The 26,499-nt window shown below is 26.6% G+C and overlaps 1 protein-coding gene across 4 annotated transcripts; it reads right to left on the reverse strand.

The window, feature by feature from the left end:
• Positions 1-6,111: 6,111 nt before the first annotated feature.
• Positions 6,112-14,830, reverse strand: LOC126903693 (RNA-binding protein 5). Of its 4 annotated transcripts, none has more exons than XM_050682073.1 (4): positions 14,632-14,830; positions 9,867-9,959; positions 9,616-9,696; positions 6,113-9,218 (listed from the first exon to the last, which is right to left on the reverse strand). In XM_050682073.1, exon 4 carries the CDS (start codon positions 9,216-9,218, stop codon positions 6,528-6,530), a length of 2,691 nt encoding a protein of 896 aa, XP_050538030.1. In that variant the 5' UTR covers positions 9,616-9,696; positions 9,867-9,959; positions 14,632-14,830; the 3' UTR covers positions 6,113-6,527. The 4 variants fall into 4 exon arrangements, with proteins under 4 accessions (XP_050538031.1, XP_050538030.1, XP_050538028.1 ...); XM_050682071.1 differs by having other exon boundaries at positions 14,628-14,830; XM_050682072.1 differs by having other exon boundaries at positions 9,616-9,959.
• Between the last annotated feature and the right edge of the window lie 11,669 nt (positions 14,831-26,499).

Here is a 26,499-nt window from a genome sequence, read left to right on the forward strand (position 1 = left end):
TAATTCAAAACTTTTAAATAATTTAATAGTATTGTGCTACTTTTTTAAGTGTGAATTTTATTTGTTATTATTAAATAATCTTCATGTAATGTTATTTAAGTTTTGTTGTAATATCATAAAATTATAGTTGTTTTTAAAACAATAAAGCCATAATTGAATTGTTTGTTTTTTACATAAAACAGAAAATAAATTATAGTAGAGTTAATAATTTTTAATGAAATACATTAATTTTATTAAAAATAATGCAGTCACATAAAAACGTGTTTAACTATTTGGAATAAAAATAACTCGCACTTTATTCAAGTTAGTATTCGAAAAACTCAACAATTCTCATCTATCATCACCGAGATATTTTTCACAATAAATTTATACCCAATAAAATATATCAAGCATTTAATAGTTGTCAACTGTTTAATCGGCCAATGTCAAATTTGACCGTTTCCGGTACATTTAATATGATGATAAAGCTTTCAGTGTATTTTCTCTGGAACATGTAACAACCATGAAGAGTCCATTTAACAATAGAGTATTTGCAGTAAGCGCATCCGTTTCCGTATCATCAGGCACCACCTCCTTGTCAAGGGTAAGTAATTTGAATATTTGGTGAACATTCGCCTTCTTATTCTTATTTAGTCTCAATGCTACTTTTTTACCCATTCACCCCTTAAAATAGCAAACAGCACACTATAGATTGTAAAATCGCCTCCACAGAATTTATACCGTTTTATGTTGACAATAGAAGGAATAAATTTTAACCCCTTCTGGTACAAAGCTGTTGAGATTAAAGAAAAAGTATTGCTTTTTGGCTAACCACGCCTTTTGTTCTCAAACAACAACAGTCGCAATCATATACTTTTACGCCAACACCACGTCGTTGTTGAATAATTCATTTATGGAAACGTTTCACATCAAAATTTGTACTGCTCGTAGAATCATACCTGATCATATCAACGTTTAAATAAACGATTTTATTGTTTTTAGAAGTATCATTTAATTTGACACTATTAAAAATTATTATCTGAGTACTTGGTTTCAATAAAAAAATTCAAATAAATATACAATACCTTTTAAGTCGATTACATAAAACTATTTAAATTGGTTAACGAGTAAATATTTTTGAAGAAAGAATTGAATTATTGAGTAGATCAAAATTACACTTTAATGTGGTATATGAATAACAAAAAAAAATATTTAATAACCTACATTCCCGAGAGCGTTAAAATTTCTTGTTCTCATTGTAACTAATAAAATTAGCCCTTTTGTTGTTGGTCTTACAAAATGTTTGATTAATTAAACTGGCTATTATTCATGTTACTTGTAGCTATGCCACAAAATAAACACTTATGATTGTTCATTGTTCCTTTTGACAAATCTCGACTAATTGTACTATTTACCTAATTTCATATTCAAAATGAGTGATAACAAGAAACCAACAGAAGATAAAGTGCCGTTTAAAGCTACTATGAGTATGCCTGCGTTGAACGTACGTGGAAACAAAGGCGACGTGTATGGAAAAGGACAATGGTGCGGGGAGGGTAAGAATCCACGTCTCTCAACTGTTAAAACTATGGGCAGCTATGAAATAGATGGGAAACCGGCAGACCCAAATAAACCTAGCCCATTAACTAAACAAGATATAGGAGAACACGATGGAAAGTTTTGATATTCCTAATGCAAACATTAATTTGAAAATAATCCATAAGCTTAATTATATTAATTGATTTAATTTAATTTAAATACATAAATAAAATCATTCACGAGTGATATAATGTATAAATTTATTTTACCATTTTACGTGTTGATATAACTGATTATACAACAATAAGTATCATACTGGTGTTTAATTCTAACATAATGAATATTAAGTCTAAGTATACTATTAAATTAGTAGATATTTAAAGTAAAAATACAATATATTTGTTATAGCAGCTACGAGTGATAGATTTAAAACGCTGACTAAGAAGAGTAATACAATTAATTGGAGATAACTGAGTAAAAATCTGGTGATCTTATTATTATTATTATTTTTTTGTATAATCGGTAGAACAAAAATAGTTTTATCTAAGCTTCAACGTGTAAGACAGTCCGATTGTATGAGTACGCAATGGGTAATGAATTAGGATATACGTGATCAAAATGAAACAGACTTCATTTATACCCAATTCGGCAAAACAAAATATAACAGAAACAAACAAATTGTGCAAGTTTTATCGGTACTCGTAGTAGTATTTGTTATCTAGATGTTAATCGAAAGTTTTAAGCTACTTGAAACTCTCCAAGGCATCTGGTTGACTGTTTATCGTCACATCAACGTTCAGGTGAACGATATAGGTACCCATATACATGCTTACTATAATTCTATACTGTGCATATACATTTCTTTACATATCATAATTCGTTTTATATTTCCCGACGAGAGTGCTCGTCGTCTGGACAGTGGCCAAACTGAATCCTTAAACCCGTTCATGAATCATACGTAAAAAAGGACGTGTCCATATCTTATGTCGCGTACAGATCGTTTGTGTGACAGCTCTGCCTTCCAAATTACGTGGCAAGTATGATACGATATGGTGTACGGTTATTTCGAGGTCAATCATTTGGACGTGACTAAACTCAACCACCAAAATCCATACTAAAATGATTTATAGCACTCACGAACCGTAAAACATACTAAATCCACAATTATATGAAATTTGTTAATCAACATAAGAATTAAATCTTCTGATTTAAAAAAATTTAATGACTAGGAATTTAATTTAAAGATTAATATAAATTAATCATACTTTTGAAAACAAAAGCTGAAATTAATTTCTGTGGTAGAATAAGCATTAGAACATTTTTTCTACATTTATGTATTGAAAAATATTTTCATGATATACAAACAATTCATTAATTATTATAAATGTTATGAAACATGCCTATAATTCTTTGAATATATAAATAATAAAGCCTATTTAATTGTACATTTTAAATAAATAATTATATAACATATCAAGATATATCTTTTTACATTATTTTACCAAGATAATGTAATTAACTACTGAGTAGATTGTAAATATTAAGTTTTAATTTTATTTCTTCGCGAAAATACACTGTTACATATCAAAACAATGGTAAATTATCTATGTATAATTTACAGATATTTTATATAGAATTTTTCTAAAATTCCTTTTGTTGATTTTTTTATATGTAGTAATTTATTTATATTTATTGTAGTACTGTTATCATTATCATTATATACTGTAGATAAAATTTCGTTTGTTAAGAAACACAATTGAGTATTTATTGGTTTTAAAAGAGTTTAAAACACATGCGCTATTTCATAGTTTATAGAGTACATTTTTTGAATAAATAAATAAATCTCATAAAAAACTATGGGTGGTAAATATGTTTTAAATATATTACAATTGATATAATTTTTGTTGAAATCTTTTAGAAATTAGTATCTTATCACCTTAAAAAAATTATCCTTTTAAAGTAATTTTATCATTAACAATTTGTTCAATGTAAATGTTCAATCAATAAAATGGATTCAGTTCGTAGTGAACGATAAACGGTCGTTTCGCACTGCCAAATGACCATAACAATATTTTGAAGCAGTAGTTGTAAAGGAAACTTAAAAAAATATATTTGACACTTCGTCATTTCAACAAAACCCCAAGGGTAGCCGCCTTAATACAATCAACGCCTCAGTCAGTGCACACAATGAGAGGCTGATTATAAACCAACGTCGATAGTGAGGTTTACGATAACTATTTGAAATGAAGCGATTGGGAGAGGGATAAAATGAATTTTTTTTTATTTTAAAATGACGAAAGAACTTTCATTTGCAGTTCGTGTCAATAGACCGCTGATTTTCAACACGCAAATTTAGGCGTAAAACGGATTACTTTTAGAGGGGTTGTGTCCAACGTGATGACTTATCGTGAAGGGCTTCAAGGGACCGAGCGACCGCGTGTTGGCAGCGACGTTCTTCGGCACAGACTGTGGATCAGCAAACGCCCAAGAAACCCAAAACGTATCAAGAACATTCGGGTGGTACGTATAAATTTCTTTTCTATTTTTCCGACCTATTATTATTCCCCTCTCTCGGTCTCGTTTATTCTTGGTCCAATATGTATGTATTCAAAAATTATTATTCAACGAGTGATGGTTGCCGTTTCATTTGCAAACCTCGCAAGCTAATTACCAAGTTAATACGAGATCTCGTAATATAACCATGTTTTACCCGAGTCGTCTCACTGAAATATATAAACGAAGTCAGTAAAGCGCCTCATACAAGTTTCATAAATGGCGAAAGGTAGTGCCCAATAGTATATGGAAACAGCACATCAAAAGGCCAACGTATAATATTGCAATAGCCTTTGCATGTGCGTTGGTAGACACTTACTTAGCCTAATCAACAAGTCACTCATGTAAAAGACAAAACCATCTGTTTTACGTCAAATAATAGATTGTGTGATTCGTTCCAAATTAAATTTATATTGACTCAATAATGGATATTTGTAAAAAACGTTTTTCATACAAATAAAGACAAATCATAATTAATTTAATGATGATACAATATATTGAACAATATAATAATACTTAATTGTAGACAAGTTCAGTAATTATAATTTATCCATAGAACCAAAACTAGGGTAAAAAAAATGCCAAGTACTAGCTCTGATAAAGTATAAAGAAGTTTTTTTATAATTTTACTTTTCATATTTTTTGAATTTCTAAGTAAAGGTATAGAAAATATTAACTCTCATCACATTAACCATCTAAGATTTTATACTGATGGATTTTAAATGAATAAATGTTTTTGTACCCCACTCCATATTTATTTTAAATAATTCCTTTTTTTAGTTTAGTGGGTTTAAGTAAAACACCATCTTTAAATATGCCACTGATTCAAATTTCGCGATGAATAAATTTTATTTCATAAAAATGAATACTCAACACCTAATTCTTAAATTTATAATATGCAGAATGAATATTATAAAAAACAACGATAGTAATATCGAATTCGATAGAGTTGGGCAGTAATAAAAAAAACATACAATGATTTTCTCCCTATGCTTGAATAATCAATCAAAAAAAAAAAACTGAAAATAATACCCGTTTTGTCCGCTGTCTTTTTTTGCGCTCCATCCATCATAGCCCACATAAAAGTTCTGCCGTCAACAATTGTGTGTTTGTTTTTTAAAGAAAAACTTCTCGAGGTCCACTTATTTATACATTCCTCTTCCTCAACTCCACCAACGGGAGCTTCGAGTTTCTCTTTCGGAAAGCATTATTATGCACTTTAAACATTTTTATATAAACTGTAACAGCCTTATGTTAAACCATCACTACACTTTACCTTTATAACCTAGCTCTTATCTCCTCGAAAACCCTTTTTGACAAAAACGTTAAGTTCACTTGCTTTTGTATTCGGGTGTGTTTTTTCTCATACATTTTAACAATATTTAAATTTTAATATCACCATTGTATTTAATAACTTATCAGTATTTGATTTTAATTCTTATTTTTATAAAAAGACAAATAATTGCTTTTTCAAGAAATTATCTTCGAAGTAGATAATTATTTACTGTACAAATTTATTATTATAAATATTTACTGTTAAACATAAATTCTTTTCACTCTATGTAACAAATACGCATTATTGGTCAAAATATATTAAAATTAAATACAAAATAATGTAAACATTTTTTCTGTTTACTTAACAGCAATATTTATTATTATTAGTATGATTTCATGATACATATTACCATCAGCACTAAAAAAATTAATCGATTTAAAAAATTTGTCTTAAAAAAATCTAGTTAGTTTTTAAAAATCAAATGATATTCATTTTACTTTAACCCTAAAATTTTTTATTTTAAAGCAGTTTCAATACTATCAATATTACTTTGAGTATAACTAATACCGACCGTTTGTTTAGGATAACAACATAACTTTAATTAATAGCATCCAAAATCGAGTAAGAACTAATTATATAAAAATCAATGTTAAAAATACATTTTTTTTAAATAATTTATTTTATTCTTAAGATGATACATACTACAGTTTTATCAAATAGCTAGTTTGTGTAAAAAATAATAATTACAATATTAAATTTCATTCATTACATTAGACATAATCTATGCATTATTTACAAAAAAATATTACAACTTTAGGAATTTGATCTCAATAAAAAAAAAATTTTCTGTTAAATGAACACATTACATTTAAAATTTTTACATGAAAAATTCAATGTTACACAGTGATTACTAACTATTTACTAATTTATTGATTGAATTTATTTGTCAATAGGTAATAGTCTACATTAATATAAGTGCCATATTACATTGTACTATAGAACAATATACTATTATTATAATGTTTAATTTCTACTAAAAAGTTTAATTTTATAACATAATTTAACATTTAAGTTAAAATGAAGTACTGTGAAAAAATATAATATAAATTTAAAGATATATTATACAATAACAAAAATTAAGTAAGTCACTATATGAATAACCATATTAATAAAAAAAATCTTAATCTGATTCATTATACCTATACCGCATCATTTTCTTAACACAATCTTTGTATGTTTCACGTGGACCAGGAACCACGCCTACTGCCCTAGTACCAAGCCCGGCATTCGCTAGTCTTCCTTCTGCTTCTATAATTGTTGTACGACCTTGATTCGTTTTTCCCAAACCCATTCCTTCTTGCCATCCCATTTTTTGTAACAATTTGTTACCTTTATTATCAGATCCGATACCCATTTTAGTAGGTTGTTCGTAATCTACATTAGCTTCTTTAGCTTTCATGTACTTATCTTTTAAATGATTAACCGGTTTATCTGGTTCATTGTACTTCATTCGCCTTTCTTTAGCTCTATCTCTATACTGAATAACACGTTTGAATTCATCGTCAGGATCTAATCCTCTTTCTTTATACCAATTTTTCAGATTCTGTTTGTGCAAGTCAGACATCTGTTGATGTTTAATTAGTATTTCTTTGCTGCCAAATTGTCTCTTACACAGTAAACAAGCAAGTTTGTTCCAGTCAGTATGTTGTTCATCTTCATTACGATTCGCTTCTTCTATAACATCATTATCGTTGTCACTAGTTTCTTCGACAGGTGCTGGAGTGGTTGGAACTATAACAGGCGCAGAACGTTTTTCAACTTTAGTGCCTAATACACTATAACCTATATCTGCAGCGGCTTGCATTTTGGCTGCTTGAGTCGCTACTTGGGCAGATACAATGTTCTGTTTTGCATTAACTTTTTTTTGGTTCAAAGTTTTAGCCCACTTTTCCATATCTTTTGCTATTCGTTTTGCAACTTTCACTTTGTCGTCATCTTTAGTCTTTTCTTCAGTTGGTGCGTCTTCTTTAGTAGATTCTCCGCTAGCACCATTTTTGTCGTTCGTTGGTGCTAATAAATATGAACTTTTCGTACTGTCCCAATAAAGGTAATTATTAGTAGATGGATTAAAATAATATTGAGAGTTAGCATCATAGTAAAGTTTTGTGTATGGGTCATAATAATATCCAGATGTACTATCGTATTGATAAGTAGATACATCAGGCAAAGGATACGTTGTGTCTCCTTTACCAGAAGGTGGATTACCTAATGGTACAATAGGTTTGACTATACCTACAGGCATTATCGGTACTATTTGCGGCATCATAATTGCACCTACTTGCATAGAAGGTGTAACTGATGAAATTGTTGGAAGAGTTATAGATTCACCTTTTTGAATTTTTTCCATAAAATAATTAGTATAATATTGAATATATGATGTACGTTCAGCTGGAGTTTTGGCGTACATGTTTGCACTGTACTCCGCAAGCTTAGGAATATCCGCAGCTGTATAACTAGGTGTTTCTGGTTTTTGGTTACTCCATTTAGCCGCTTCAACTGCAGCGTTTCCCATCGAAGCTGTAGCTATCGGACCAACAGGTGTTAATTTACAGTATGAAACAAGCACCTCTTTTCCATCAATTAATAACGGATCTTCGACAACTAACGCATTATGGAGATACATGGCATCCACGACATTATTCATTTCCAAATAACAAATACCCTTAGACACATTGGTGACGTGATTACGACCGATTCTCACACTACGAATTGGCAATGTAGATAGAGTTTGAATAGCTTTCAAAACATTTTCTTCGGTTGTCGAAAGATCTAACCCTCTTAATAAGACTGTGTGCGTAGGGAATGAGCTAACTTCTTTGGAATGATCAAAAATTTCACCACTTTCTCTGGAAGCACCACAAACAAAGCAACTCTCTCGACGTTTAAAATTATGAGCATTACATTTACACCACCAATCAGATAGCATTTTTTCAGGATCAATTTTTGAAATAGTATATTGCATTATTGCACGAAAACTGTCCCTTAACATCAGTTCCCCTTGTTTAGATTCCATAAGCGTTTCTGCTTCGGCTTTGGTGAAAAATTCTACAAATGCGAACCCACGAGATGATCCAGTATCTTTTTTTCTGATTAGCCTAATATCAACTGGTGTTAGTCCACACTTTAATATTTCTTTTCTAATATCACTTTCAGAAATATGGGGGGCTAACCCACGAATAATAATAGTTTTATTTGGTATTTGCTTTTTAAATGTATATCTATCGAAATCTTCTTCGCGGTAATATTCGTGAGACGAGTCATGATTCCTTCTTGTATCAACGGTATCATGATAGCGGCGATTACTAGACGATTGGTCTGAATAAATATTTCTTACTCTATGGCCATCTGAACCATCAGTACTCCTTGAACGTCGTTTGCGACGCTCATCATCACTACTATACTGGCTTGTTTGCGAATCACGTTCCCCGGGAGAATAACGGCTTCGACGCCTTGGAGTTCTAGATCTAGATCTAGATCTACTTCTACTTCTAGACCTATGATGTTTCTTATGCTTACTTCGTCTCTTGCTCTTGTGTCTGCTTGAGCTCCGATCACGCTTATTTTTATGATTGTATTCACGGCTACGACTACGCTCCTTACTTTTATCTCTATCCTGAATTTTCAGCAAATTTGTTTTAATATCGCCAGATTCTACATTGTTATCGTTATTAGCACTAAAATAAGACCCATTAGAACGGGGCGATGAATCATATGCAACGAGGTCCATCTCAACACTGCGTCTGGTAGGAGGACTATTTTCATCCGCGGAATCATACCCACAGGTATCTTTGACTACATATTCCTCATCCATCTTTGAAATGAAACAAAAAATAAGATTTTAATTAGTTTAATAAAAATATAATATAATATTAAGTTCCACAAACGCCGTCGGTCCCTTTTACGACCTTCTTCAGAACTAATGTTCTTATACTTACCACATAATGATAAAAGAAGACAAAGAAAAATAACAGTTTGGTTAACTCAACATCAATTATATCACAATTTCTTATATGAATAAAGATTTATATAAATATAAATATAGGTATTTATATATTTTTGTAAATAATAAATACTTATTTTTTTTAATTTTTATCATACAATGAACATAAATTTTGATTAGGTAGTGAACAAATAATTTATAATATTTAATAAAATACTTTCATAGAAAAGTTTTAACTAAAGATAAATTAATAATATGCAACCCCTACCTCAAGCAGAAATCTCTTAATGTAGTAAAGGCAACGTAGAGTTAAACTTCTTCCTGATAATTTTGAGGAATATCGAATGATCTGTAATACAATTTGTAAAGTAACTGAATTGTTTAATAAAAAATAAAAACATGAACAAACGACACTACGTCAATTATGACGACCAATCTGTCAGAAGTTCAAAATGAAATTGAGACACATGTTCGAAACACAGTAATGATTATGAGGTGCTTTGTCTATACTTGACTAACCTTTAAATTAATTAGAATAAGTTGAAAACTAGTTTCGATCAGCTTATTAGTTCTTTTAGTTCGCGTTACAGCTCATTTGATTGATGAAATAATCTGCAATACATTATGATGACTATAATATAAATGTATTTATCAAGATATCGGTAAAGTCTGATAATTAATCTTCAACGGATCTGAAACCTTCAATTGCCAAGACACACTCAAATTGTACGCGGAATGTTTTAAAAATAAGTGAAATTATTTCATATTAACTTAACTAATTTAATAATAATGTAAAACTCTATCAAAATATACTGGATTGCAATATTAAAAAAATTTCATAATTAACCTTTAATAAAACATTTTTCAAGTATATTTATGTTAAAAATCAATACTCAAATAGTTCAAAAATTTCTATTTTTTAAATATTATTATATTTTATATCAAAAAAATAATAACATTATATAAAAAAAAAATACAATATGTCATAATTATTCAACATGCCAAACTGAATTTTTCATCTTTAAAATTCGATGTATTATTAATAATACATTAAGTAAATAATTAATACATTACATTAATGTCCTTTAAATAAGAATATTTTAAACTATTAATATTTTTACTATATCCCTTTAAAGATTGGTGCAAGTTGAGTATTTATAATTTTAATCAATATAAACAGATAAACACACTTATTAAGTGATAAAATAACTAAATAAATAAGTTTGGTAAAAAAAAATTCTCAATTTAAGAATTTTATTTAATAAAAAGAATACTCAACAACCACAATAGATAAAACAAATTAAAAATACAATAAAATTTAAAACTATTTAGTTCCAAAACTTTTATAGAACTTTTACTTTACATTAAAGAACTATGCACATCACCAATAATTCCAGTATATATTTGATTTTAACATTATCATTAATTCATTTAAATTCAATACATTAAGCTATAACTTAAACAAAATAATCAACGATTATTTTTTGTTAACCTGATTATTTGATTTAAAGATGCTTGGATTAACTTCACAGCACAGTTAAATGAAGAATAAATAAATGTATGGTAAAACACAATAGGTTCTAAAACCAATTTTCTAGACTGACTAATAATCAGTGTACAAATTTGATTACATATAAAATAAATTTCTATCTGGAATAGTTAATATTTATTGTCCTGGCTAAGCCTTATTTTATATTTTATACTTTAAATTTTTTATAATATAAAATGTAAATGTAATCTAGGTACAAATTTTGTTTTGTTAAATGAAATTTTTGTATGAACATGTTTGACTGTTTAAAATTTTACATTTTATAAAGGATTAAAAATTTAAGTCTTGAACTCAATTAGTAAATTATCATAGTATAATTTATTATAAAATAATTATTTTATCAATATTATTTATTATTTATGATAACATGATCACCCTTTATATGTATATAACTTCATTTAATTAATTGTTTTAATTTATTATTATATTATATTTGTCACTTTTAATTTGAGCTGAAACCATAATATTTTATATTAAACAAAAACATAATAACAATGAATTACACACATTTTGTAAACCTTTTTTTAAATTAAAAATAAGAATGAAACACAACATTAAAAAGAAAACTGTTTTAAATTAAATTTTCTATATTAATATACTAAATATATACATTATTCATATTTAATTGATAACCAAAAACTTAAAAAAAAAAAGTATTCTGAAAAATTGATGACAAAACAATTAACCATTTTTTTTTTATATATATAAAAACCAACACAAAATTTGTAATTAATCATTAAATTATAAAAAATTGTATTGCAATAAATTAACATATATAAATTTCCTAGTGTATCTTTTATTATGATGCCGCAAAATTTATTATACTTAATTTTTGACATTATTAAAATCAACTTTGTCATGTTCTACATGTTAGATGGAATGATTTCTGAATTTAAAATATGACTTTGGTTTTTCATTGATGATATAAAAATTTAAATAGAAGGCTATCATCCCAAATTCAACACTATTTCTAGAAATAGAACTCATCGTTCAAAATCACAGTGTTTCACATCACACGATAAAAAATATAATTGATTTATAGTAACTACACAAGTGTCAATAGAGCTTCAGCTTTAACACTCCCCCCAAAAAATTTTCCCTATATTGATCATATATAAAATAAAATATTTTTTTATACCAGTAAAACTGTTAACAGAAATAATTTCTATTTAAACAAATATTCAAGATTTTTAATTTAACCACTCTTCAATAAATTTTAAAATATTTTACACGTCAGTTAAAAAAATTTAAATTTAAATACTTGTAATATGACAAATAACATTAGATTTCTTTAATTCATCATACCTAGTCATAACAAATTCAAAGAAAAAACTATAAAGTTTTTTAAAAACAGCATTCTTGATTTAAATTGATTTCAATGATTTGAAAAAACAAGAAACATGAAGTGAAAGATATATAAAAATAAACACATTAAACAATAATTTTTAGTACTTAATATTATTGTCATAACAACACAAATTTCAATTTAATATAGGTGTTCAACCATAACTTTAGTTCTTTAAATACACATGTTTTAAAATAGTTATGGAAACTATGTAGCTTTTTATTTTTTTGCTTTATGAATCTGATATTATATAATGATAATAGCTAAATTTTTTGTACGATTATTTTATACGACTTTGATAAACTTATAGGTAGTCTAATTTATTAAGAATACTATTCCAAATTTGTTGACAAAAATTTATTTCTATTTATATACTCTATTGTCTAGTGTTCAAAAACATAATTTTAGTAGAACAATAATATTAAAATTAAAAATTAATAATTTAATGTTAAAAAAATTATAGATTTTTTTCTTATAGAAAAAATGTCTACTAATAAGAAATAGAAGTTTCATCAAAAATATCTTTGAGGTCACTGAATAAATTTTTTAATATTTCTATTTTTAAAAGGACTCCTTTATAAATTTTTTATGTAATATATCAAAACATGTATTATAGTCACTGAATTCAAGTTAAATATTCTTTTATCACTATTCACTTTTTAATGTAACACATTTTTATAGTTATTTTACAAAATAATTTATTTATTCATAAAATAACTCTTATTATTATTATTATATTAATGTTAAGATAACTAACTAAGCTAATTTAAAACTATTAATAATCTCTACTTTTTTTTTTTGTTCCATTATAGTTAAAAATAATATACATTGTGAATATTTACATATATATATAAACTTTAAATTTTACAAGCAAAATTTTTAAGATATACAATTATTTAATTCTTTTGTAAATAATAAATAAAACATTATATTACACTATAGACTTGGGCAATATAGCTTATTTTAAAACACTTCTTCATGAATCATTTGGTATTTGCATACACTAGTACAATTGTACAGTACTGTGCATTGGTTTAAAACGCCATATTACCTAATCACACAAAAACTATCAACTGATTAAATGCAGTTTTATATTTAATAAGTGGGATTAAAAAATTTAACTTTGTCTCCCTTAAATAATTTGCTGAAACTATATGCATAGTAAATATCAAGTTTATGGTTAGAAAGTTACTTCTAAGGATAGATTTTAGCGATAACTTTTGAATGTTAAATAGGAACCTAGAATTATTTTTTTTATTATTAATTTGGGAATGGTATAAAATTAAATTTTGAGCAGTCAATAACCAGTTTTGTGTTGCTAATATTTGAGTTAATATAATTTTTAATACTAGGCAGGAGAGGTGTGCAACATAGAAGAATTCTTATCTACTTGTTATAGAGGGTCGCTAAACACTACCTAGCTTTTCAAATTTTCTAATTTTTTTATTACTAATATATTAAATAGTAATATTATAAAACTAATCAGAATTTTATTTAATCCATTCCTAATTTAATAGTAAAAAAATAATTATAGATTCCACTTAACTTTTAAAAATTATCTTTAGAATCTACACCTAGATAATATTTTACACAATAATTTTTTCATTCCAAAAATTTAATATTTATTATGGTTCATAAAAATAAAACAAATTTAAATCTGTACACTTTCGTTAAAAATCATAATTTAACAATAAATGGAGAGGTAGTGTTTTTAATAAATTACACTGTATATAAATTTCTGTATAAGGTACTGAAGCAAAAATGAACAATGTCACAAGAAAGTGAATAACTGTAATACAGCACTTTAAATTATTTTATAAAAAAGTTAAAAGACCTAATAATAAGCACATGTTTCATTATAATAGCAGACATAAAATGTATCAATGCAAAAACAAAAATTTATCAATATTACATTTAAGTATATTAAATTTTTAAAAGATAGATACATCTTTATAAGATATTATCTCAAGTTATACATTTAAAAAAGGTAGATCATATTACACACAACCCCACGTGAATATCAATTACTAATATCATTAATACAAAATAGTACAATATTAGATAACAATCTTAAAATGAGTGCTCATATATATGAGCATATTATTAGTAGCATATTAGAATTTACTGACTAACGCCGGTTATTACTTGAACATATTATTTATTAAAATAAATTACTTATTAATTATTATAATTAAATAAAATATTATTTTCTTTTGAATACATATCTTCTTTAAAAGGTAGAATAAAAACTTGTACGATTAAATATTGTCAAGCCATATAATTTAACTTTATTTATAGATAAATTTAAATATTATTTAAAATTCTAAATATTTTTAATGAATCATAGATTTATAAAAATTATAAATCATATTCTATAATAACTTACCAACCATTCCACTATCACACGCAAAATAATGAATATTCACCTAAGTTAAAACTATATTATGTTATCAGATGATGCTATTAAAAATAATGAAAAAACACATTAAATTTTACTGAAATCATATGAATTAATAGATATGAACTTAATATTTAAACAATAATTAAGATCTTTCATTAACGAAGAAGCATTGTTCAGGTTATCAATATAACATAATTGATACCCGCAACGTCGATATAGGCGTTTAGCAGCCATACGTGTCCAAGGAGAATATAAATACCGTGATCGTGTGAATGTTAGATTATTCTTTAACGTAAAAAATAAAATGAACTATAAAAACCACTTTTATAAATTTTTCCGAGTTGTAGCAATGTTGTATCTACGAACAATTGCATAATTATACGTAGTCATAGTAAGTATTAATGCTTAGTATGGCAACAGTGCAGAATCAAAAAAGGTTATTAAAAACCGTCCCCCAATTTATATCTGATATAGAGAGTGTCATTAATAATAACTAATAATAAGATATTAATAATAGGATAATTTTATGTAGTTAAATTTCTGTTTTCGTCAATATAAGAATAAAAATCCTAAACTTCAATTTTTTTAAATGGAAATCCCTATTTTTAATTTAATAATATAGAAAGAAATTAAAATTAACAATTTTGTTAAAATAATATTTCAACTAACCGTTAGTGTTTTAAGATAGTTTGAAGATTTATATTTTAAGTAAATATTCATTATTAATTTGGTGTTCATTAGACCGCAGGCGACAATAATTCGTTTTGATAGCCTATAAATTATTTATTTTGGTAGTTATTTAAAAATTTTTCTACGTTGCTATGCATTGGTCGATCGACGGATGTACGATTATAAACTAGCATTTAAAAGAAGAGTATATGTCTCTCTATAAATATAAACTATTCAAGATTTTTGTAAGATTCATAAACAGTGGAATAACAATATTAAATTAGTTTAAAATCACTATAAAAAATATAACAAATTGTTACAGATGACGGTTGATCAATGAAAAAAATGCATAAAAGTTTCTATAATAATATAAATAGGGATGTTCAAAAAAAAAAAATTAAAGTTTAGTGTTTTTATTCGAGAAGGGATAAAAAAATCTAACTGCCTAATATTGTAATGTTTATTGAATCAAACAATTTTTCAGATTGTGAGAATAGTAATTCTTATCCTCACTGATCGCTTGTTTTTTCAACAGCATGCACTGGTTTCTTATATCTTAGGAAAATGTTGGTATGGCACCGTAGAAAAAATATTATGTGACCCTGGTACGACGCAATATTATGCGCACAACAGCTGTATTTGGACGCCACTACAATCGGCTGATATAGAAGCCACTAAATACCACCTATAATCACCTTTTCAGTATATAGCTCATTGAGCCCTGGTAATGTATTTCGCCTAAAGTATTCTAACATAAATATTTCAAATACTTTCGGTTGAAACCGCAAGATTTCTTGATCGAAATTAGGTGGTAAGATTAAAAAATTGGATTGATAGAGTTAAAAAAATAATTTTAAATAAAAGATATCTTTTTAACTGCCACTAGTGTTTAAAACACGTTATTTTAATGTTGGCCAATACTTATTTAGAATATATGTAATAAAAGCTAAGTCTGTGGATATGATAGAGACACAACAGTAATTGTCTAAAAAATTCGTCCCAAAAATCACTATTTCTAATGCACTATATTCAGCGGTGTATTATATACAGGCAATATAGGCAACTGCCTACAGCGGCATATTTTAAGGTGCGGCAAATATTGAAGGCAAACAAATTTATAAAAAGCGAGTTATTTTTTTATTGTTGTTAAGACATTATTGACTTCCTAATAATTATAATCGTTTTCATTTATTGTGTATTTATGATATGTATAATAATAGCTAAGTAATATATTTTGTGATTTATTAATAAACATAGACTTGTTTGAAAAATATATTTTTTTTTAAGAAGCATTAGTAGTGTTATGACAAAAATATATAAAAATGAGTCCCCTCCGACATAACATAATGAAGGGCGGCAAATTTTTAAATGCCCATAGGCGGAAAATATGTGAATACGCCCCTGACTATATTATTATTTCTATTTAATGTAGTTTACTATTAACATTTTTTTTATCCAAATACTTAAGCCTAGAATGATATAACTACAATTAGTTTACCAAAACCTTTTGCCGGTATCTCAGGGGGTCAATCCACATCTGCCCCCTATACAACCATCAAGGACAATTTTATGGGATACTAAAGAGGCGTGAATACATCTGAAATTTATGCAACAACTTAATTTTTACTATGTAATCAATATAGAATTTAAAAATTTTTAAAAAATAAAAATTAAGAACTAATATTATTTATTTAAAAGTCAATAAATTAGTATTTTTTCTTGCTCATAACTCATATTTTTAACTATTTAATGTATTTCTTGAGAACTAGCAACAATAACTATACAGGGCCCCAAAGGTAATCATCATTTGCCAATGTTGTCTTAAGTACATTAGTTAGATTATTTTATGAAAAACAGTTGTATTCATATTTGTTTATAATGAATTTGATTAGTTTTATTATAATTATAATTATATAATGTTTTTAAGTAATAAAAAATCAGATTTTTTAAAAATCTTGATGAAAACATTTCAACAATAATTTTTTAATGTATTAATGGTTTCTGAAATAAAATACAAATGGTATTTATTTTTTAAAACTAATTAGGTATAAAAGATAATTAATTTTGGATTAGAAACCTATTTTTTCAGAACATATTAAAAATTTGTGTAAATAGAAAAATTATTTGTTTCAAACATTTCAACAATATTATGTAGTAAAATAATAATCTTTTTAGGGATCAAACCCGTAACTTTAATTTTTTTATGAAGAACACTTATTTTAGACTTTATAATATAGTAGATGAAAAAATAACAAACAATTTTGTTTTTAGACTTTTTTAATTTGGCAACCATATGCGTTTTAAAATAGTTAAACCATTTGGATATAAAGTATAACTGAATTGTTAATTTAGTTATTTTAATACTAGAGGCATCAATAATCTGTTTTAATAGGTCATAGGTAATTCTTTTTACTGTTATCAATAAAAATTTTCCATACCGGTGATTAACAATGTACGATAGTTACTTGCGTTGAATATAAGAGTATGAAACAATTAATAGACATGAATTAAAAATAAAATTTTCATATGTTGGATAACACAAAACTAGTTTATGTCACAAAATGGATAGACAAAGACTTCTGTTATTCTAAAAAAACTAAAAAAAAAATATGTTCTAAAGTGATGACAATATTGTGATTACAATCATTTCAGTTTATTTTATTTAGTAAAAATAATGTCTTATTTTCAATATGTCACGAGTCAAATTCGTAATAACACATAAACTCAAACCGTCATAACTAAAAAGTTTCTACTCATATTGCTATATTCACAGTAACATCCCCTAAGGAAATAATGTATCTGGTAAAAATAATAGCTTGTATAAAATTGGAAAATTGAGTCTTCAATCATTTTTATTATCGCCCACTCGTCTTTTAGAAATGGAGCTCAGATAAGACACATAGAAAACTGTACACGATAAGACACACGACTTTTTCTTTCTTTTACAAGTCGTGTATAATAACTCTCCATCTCTCTCTATTATTTCCATAACAAATAAATATATACAGAGACTCTATAGAGTGAACACGGTATGAAATGTCGTTTAATGAACAGAGAAAACCTTCTGACCAAGTGTACCTATATATATTGCGGGTCTGTGTGTGTTTACGGTTATTTTTTCTCTTTTCCGCAGTCAAAAGTCCATCCATAAAACATTAGTTTCGACGAAAAAGTAAAGGCGCCCGGTGTATGTGTGGAAGGGAACTGCTAACTTATGGATACTGATGACTTTGCTCAATGAGCTTCCCAGACCATATTTCAAAAAAAAAACCTACACATATCGCTTTGAAAGCTTCTACTTCGAGTTTTCTTCCACATGATAAACTGTCTATATGACAAACCCAACCGAATTGTTCCAAATATCCTACACGGTTTGTCATCTTATGGAAGTAAAAATAAAGGCGGAGTTCTGAAAAGAATAGTTTTGATAGTGGTGTGCAACCACTATAAACCTTTTAACTATTTTATTTTTTAATTTAATTCTTCAATTATAATAAAAATAAATTAAAAATAATATATATATATATATATAAAGGTTGAACCTGTGGATTTTCCTCTTATTTTATTTAATTCTTCCATAATGTCTCAATAAAAACAATTGATCACTGGTGGTTAATGTCATTAAAATATATATTTAAAACATTATTTTAAAACTAAAAAAACATTAAAAATATTTAACTCCAAAAGACCCAAATCTATTATCTTTATTTTAAATACGACTTCTATTGTATATTGTTTACATAGTGGAATGTAAATACGAGATGAACAAAAAATGAATGTTACTTAAGTTTATGATAATGAGTTCAATTAAAATGAACACTAAAGGGTCCCTTTTAATTTGAACTCATTATCTCGTTATCATTATACATTTTTGACTTAAATTATAAACCAAAACTGTTCTAGTTTTCTCATAGCAACCAAAGTTACTTAATGTATGAATCAGAAAATAAATTATTCACATTGTATTCTTGTTATATTTTACTAATACATCCTTTATGAATTCTTCCAACAAAGTTGACCTCACTCAGTAAGTGAGGCTTGGTTGGGTTGTTGTTGGTTGGCTAATTTCCCCATTGACTGCATTAAACCAATATTTCAGACAAAAAATTACCTGAAATGAAATTATAAATTTTATTTTTAATAACTCTTCATTAAAAATGTATGGATCCACTTAAGTTCACTACTCTTATAAAATAACAAATGTGTACAATCAGCATTGTAACTTACTAGAGCTCATTTTCAATCATTTAAAAATAGATATAATTACAATATACTTATTGATGTGCTTATTACCAATATAAAATAACATTAGTAACGTGCTCCCCTATTGGATGAGTGTAAAATACTACTTTAAATCTACCCGTGTGCATCGTATATGTTTATTTAATAATCGGATGAAAGCGATACGTGGGAAAATTAACACCGTTTTCTCTATATATTATTCATATAAACGAGCCTGAATTTGCATATACACAAATAAGAACATACTTCGTATAACGACACAGACTTTACCAGATTTAAAACTTTTTAACTCACTCATACATTTTAGATACACTTGTTTTTAATGCACTTTGTGTGATTTATATAACTTATATCATAATAAAATATTACCTAAGATGGATGTGTACAGGAGACAACACCAAGTTTTATTTTTCTCTCTACATATTTAGCTTTATGTAAAATAAAGAATGTTGTAATATTTTTTTTAATGTTTTGAAAACACTATCTACATGCAAATATGTCATATTTCGGTACCATAGAAAAATCATTTTTTTTTTATATCAATACACTTTATATTATCAAATATATATATCTATTTATTTCGTTCATAACTAATAAAATTACAGTTAATTTTAATAATAGGTAATAATAAAAATAAAATAACACGTTCATAGATGTCGTGATAGTCTACGCCTAAAACTTAATAAGTACTTAATAATGATAGTATTTTATATAATAATTCTTTCAAGTCCAAGAAAAATATATCTACAATATTTAATATTTAAGACCAAACATCATTTAATGATAAATGGTATGATTCAATTATTTTTATTCGTTTTTGATACTAATACACACATTTTCTATACACTGACAATTCATTTTTATAAATATGTGCTCATAAGCAAACTTAGAAAAGTATATATCACAATTAGAAAGTTAAGTGACTAATGCAACATTTTAATAGACATAGATTTTAAACAATTTCCCATGTATGTATTGGGCTTCTATCAGACATCATATAAAGGTAACGTATTAACATATTAAAGTTAACATGCGCTAATTTTTTCCCATAAAATAAATAAATAATAGTTATAACATAATACGAATTATTACATATTAATAACATTTTTTTTTATTATTTAAACTAACACTTAAAAGGTTCTCGTTGAGTGACTATCTATACATGAGACAGGTCTCCATTTCCGTCAATAAACTTTGACCTCTATGAAACAAAAATAATAATAATTAATAATCAGTGAATTTATTAGCATAAATTTAATAAAACCGTCAAACCCTCCATTTAAAATTTTTATTAAAATGTTAAGTTTAATTATGGTTGATCGCTTTAAGTAACCAAACGCTAGATTACATTTAGGGGTATAGTTCATGGACGTTAATTCTGTATTATTTCTAAGGAACTTAGATACTTATTCAAATTCAATGTTCAGTTTATAGATTCACATTGAAAAAAAATACTAACTGATTATTGTAAAAAATTTAATTATTTACTGAACTAGTCTTTTTTTAAAAATCATCAGTACCTTCAGGCTGAAAATACTATAATAAAGAATAAGGGTAAAAAATTACACTACAGTTGTGCGAGTTTACCTTTAATTACATCGGCTGCATTGCTGTGCATGTTGTGTGTTTTTATAATAGTAATCAACACACGCATTTTGACAACCATAATCCGTCATTACTGTGGGAACTAAGTTGTATTATTAACGTACAATATAACATAATAAACGTTATTATTTTTGAAATGTTCAAAGTGTGATTTAATTGACCTTGTACACCTATTGTACTGCGGTTTTTTTTTTTTTTTAATTTTTTTTTCCTATTAAATTTCGACACCAACGAAGAAAAGTTTCCACGTTACCGAAGAAAAAAAATGAGATAGCTATCTTTAGATCTTATCTTAATGTCATAAATCATTTTTATACCAGTTGGTAATTATTGCAAAATAAGAAATTCTTGTAAAGGCACAGAAGGGTTTGTTCTTAAACGTTATTGAATTATTACAATTTAACGTTATGTGATTTTCATTCGGAAACAATCCATAGGTAGAACATGATACTATGCTACAATGATACACCCAAACAGATCTTTTTACCATTTTTAAGATATAAAATTAAAAATATAATTATTTTGTTTAATGATATTACAATATTTTTACCGTGATCGCTATTATTTCAACAATAATCTATGAAAAGATAATATAAAACTGCTAAAGTAGTTACAAAAAATGAATAAGGTACATTATAAGCCCATAAAATATAATTTTAAAACTAAATAATGAGCAAACAAGTGAAAGCATAGAATATCTTCAAAATGTATTTAATCATTATTTTGACCTGTTCAGCAAACAAATTTGACATAAATAATTACAGCGGATAAATGCGCTAAAATTATTTGACCTATACAACTCCAAACACACGTAAACTCGACCTTTCTAAAGTTGGGCATAATGCTTGGGATGGCGTATCCTTTCCAATCACATATCAGCGTCGCTTTTTAATTTTCACACGACCCTTGCTCAGAACTTTTTCATCTTTTCTGTACAGCACAGTCCTCGACGACTGTAGCCGGGTGTCGTATGCTGTGCGCCATGTGGCCACATTATATGGCGGCGTTGTGGGACCTTCACCTGTTTCCTCCAAGCCCGCATGAATATGTATGAAGAAAACGGCAGAATGTATCCGGCGCTGTGTGTTACGGAATAAATTATAAACGGTTCGACTGCTTTTCGACGGTTTTAATTCAATTCCACAAGCCCGTGACAATATTATACACAGCACACACACATATATATATATTTAGCACAAGCTGTAGACGTAGGTATGTTATCACAAACAAAAATAACAGTGTACCAAGCTGTTACCCTAAAAGCGCAATGTTATTTTATATGATTCCTATTAGACAAAAAAAAAAAAAAAATCAAACTGTAAAATATCAATTTTAAATACGATCGGAACCACAGTTTATATGTTCAATAGTAATTTCAATTTAACAAACACGTCCTATTCATTTTTGACAAAACCCTAATAATTAAACAAGTAATTATATTTCGAGAAATAAAAGTATTGCAAGCTATAGTCAAAGACCACTTGTTAGATACCTAAATATATATTTTTATTGTATCACAGCAATACTGAAAGCAAACGAAGGATTCAATTAAGGTGAAAATACACAATAAAAGGTTATGTGCACTACTTGCAGTTAAAAAAAATTATTTACTAATTTAATTACTAAATAGAAATCGTTTATTAGACCAACAAAATTCTTATTTTCAAAAATATTTCCACGGGATTCATTAAAACTATACAAATCATAAAATCTAGTTTAATCGAAAGAAATTTGTTGCTTCGATTCATTAATATGTATTCTATGATACATATGTGTTAGATCAAACACGCAGAATTATAAAAAATGAATGAAATCTACTAGTTTAGTTTGTTTTACTACTGGACAAATTCAATATTTAATGAAAAAGTACTCATTTGTCATGAATCGTCTAGCATTTTTTTTTTTCAATAGCAGAAATATTGATTTGCAATAATACAATTATAGTTATATTCAGGCAAACGGCCCCTACAATAAAACGATAGTTTAGTAATAATTATGGTTTTAATTACACACTCAAGCGTGCATTTATTCTTCTTCTACTCTCATATTCACACTTTAGGCGTATATAACCCGTTGTCGACACATTAGTTAAATATCTTAATGTATGCAGAGATGTGCTTTGAATGATAATCGACAGATTTAGTGACATGAATATCCAGAATACGTGTCGCTAACCGAGTGCATAAAATATTATAGACTGTAAAATACATTTTGTTTTTCAATAACCGTAAGTGCCGACGACATTCACCATAATAATATACTCGTGATGTACACAAGTAATCCAAAAGGCCGTCGTTTACAGTGAGCTTACAAAATAATGTCCTAGTTACAGTAACACGAATTCCTACTACAATAACTAAAATTATATCCTAGGAGATTTAATTCCCGAGTTAGTTATACCCCTTCCATGTATATGTATTCAATAAAAAAATATTTATAAGAAGTCATTCGGAATTGTATTTCATATATTAAAAATACTTTAATCCTATAATATATCATTTTTTATGCTTTATGTTCCGAGGTAAAATAAACAAATGATAAATAAGGTCATAGACACTCGATTAAAAAGGTCCCCTCTGGATGAACTTTAAAATACGCCCTTGTTAGATTGTAGGCGCATTTTTAAATTAAACGTTTGATTAATATTTCACCTTTGATTGCTATAATTTCATAGAATATTTATTTTAAAATTGCTAATTTTAATTCATTACTATTGCCATAGTGTCAACATTTTTGAGGAAAAACTTTTAGGAAATTAAAACTAACTTTTGAGTGATGCTAAACGATGTGAAATATTATGTCAATAAATATAATAAAGCAATAATGTTTTCCTAACGTCAATTCAAAATCTAAATATAAATAGTGTTTTTAAATACTAACAGTTTATATCTACTCAGTTGTGAGTTGTTGAAAAAGAGTAATAAATTATAATATATTTTCTACGTCACTGATGATGGTTCTTACAACGATAATATTATAACGCATGAATATCTTCAGTGAAGCAAGTAAATATAATCAAATACAAAAATGCTATTTCAAATTTTTCAAAAAATGGACCTAAATATATAACGTATAAATTGCTTAATAAAAATATAGATATACTATATATATAGTTACATTGTGTACAAATTCATATAAAATGGTACGCGTGATAACTTATCTTACCATACTGTTAAATTTCATTAAAAAATATCATAGGATTTCGTATATTTATAATAAATAACTATCATAAGTGTGATATATTTATGAGTCCATTTTCTTAATATTTCGTTTTTGTAATAATTACATACAAATTATATTATATACTTTTCGATACTTTACCAAGTATAATTTTTAAAATGGTCTATCTTTTACAATTATGTTGATATTTTTCTATCGCTACAAAAATTCAATTATGTCCAAAAACAAGACGATTTTTTATAGACTTATATTAAACTTTGATTTTATCCTATATTCTGTGTGTTTGAGTTTATTCTTTTATTTTAGTTTTTTTACTTCCCTATTGAATCCACTTGCTTGTATATTGTGTTAATGGCGTCCGGTCCGTCTAATTATCTTATGGCCAAGGGTAATTAAGGAATCTCGTCACGGAACGATGAATTTGTGTCCATGGAAGAAGAAAATAACAATGATAATAATACTCGATTCACTTTGCCGTGACAAGACGTCTGATCCGTGACCATTTTTGTGGTCAGAAAAAAATATAATACACAAAATGGACGTCCAGTAACTTTTTTATTTTCTATTTTTTGGGAAAATAATAAATTATAATTATTTTAATCCTGTTTGAATGATGATTTTTAAGCTCACTTTTAACGCTATTTTATTTCTACCTACGTAATACTTGAATTATTTAAGTTAATATTTTAATGAATTTTTAGAATACTGAACAATACTCTGACAATGTGCACCGAAGCAAATATTTATCACGGGGTAATTTCATAATTGTAAGTTAATAAAAAAAATGTCACGTTTAAATTAAAAATGGTCACTGATGAATGTTTATCATATCTATTGCTACGGCAAGCAAAATGACCTTAAATAAAATATTTGGGTAACATTTTATGACCCGTAAAGAAGCCATACACATTGTGAATTATTTTTTCAATAATCATAAGTTTTCTTTTGTGAAAATAAAATTAACATTATATTTTGTACACAAAAGCAATACAGTAATCAAAATAATTTTTTATTTAAATTTTATAGAATTTCATTTTCAGACGTTTAACTAGGTATCAAAACATTTTTTTTTTCAACTGATTATGGCACTATAATATTCTCATAAGATATTTATATACTAAAAAAACTGAAGTCATATTTAACTAGAATTGTTCAATCAATATAAATATATGTATAATACTACATCAGAAAAAATATAATTAATAGGTGTATGTACAATTAATACACAAGTCAATAATTTGTCAAAATTTGTTTGGTTTACATTACTAAACATTTCACTAATAAGAACAAATATCTATAATTAAATGTTAATCAAAACAAACATATCATAAGGATATTTAAATGGCGAAAAATTTAAATATTAGCTCTGTAATAATGATACTATGATATAATTATTGAGGTACTGTAATAATAGTTACGCAACAACCATAAAATTTAAAAGTAATTGACCTAATATTATTTAGATTTCTCCTAAACATATACATTATACACATATCTCTATATGTTTAAAATTACTAATAATGCCTTCACTGGTAAAAATAGTATAAAAAGTAAGATTGAATGTTTAATATTATATGGAAAATATGACTATATTATCATTTAAATTAATCATATATTAAGAGATTAATGAGATTAGCAAATACTTTAAATTCAGACTTGTTTGTGTATTCTTCAATTTTAAGTTTTAAATTTTACAGAAACAGTCTGGATCTTACTAATTGTTATTAATTGTACTAAGACATTTTTGCATTTAAATGTATCATATAATCTTGATATTTGCATTTAAATGTTTATATTAATTTTGTACTCATTATTGCTATTAATTTTTGTATTGAGCTTTGTCCGTTGATTATCAATAAATAAATATCAATATTCTAAAAATCCATAAAGGTAAAACAATTTGTTTTCATTATTAATGAATATTTTTTAAATTTATTAGTATATTTTTTCTTTATACAGAGTGATCTGTTTATTATACACCACTCAATTACTTTCATTCTAATTTTTGGACCAGTATTTCAGATGTTATGACGATTTTAAAGTACATACTAGGGAAGATGCGCTGATATAACTATTTCTACCATTAGACATTTCTTGGCAGCACTTCCCCTCCTGACCGATATATAAATGTTAATTAACTGGCATAGTGTATAATAACTTA

This window comes from Daktulosphaira vitifoliae, unplaced genomic scaffold (assembly GCF_025091365.1).
Source record: "Daktulosphaira vitifoliae isolate Bord-2020 unplaced genomic scaffold, ASM2509136v1 Scaffold_4, whole genome shotgun sequence".
Taxonomy (NCBI): domain Eukaryota; kingdom Metazoa; phylum Arthropoda; class Insecta; order Hemiptera; family Phylloxeridae; genus Daktulosphaira; species Daktulosphaira vitifoliae.

Excerpts from the sequence above, each read along its gene's own strand:
- LOC126903693 (XM_050682074.1), bottom strand. The coding sequence starts at position 9,218 with ATGGATGAGGAATATGTAGTCAAAGATACCTGTGGGTATGATTCCGCG.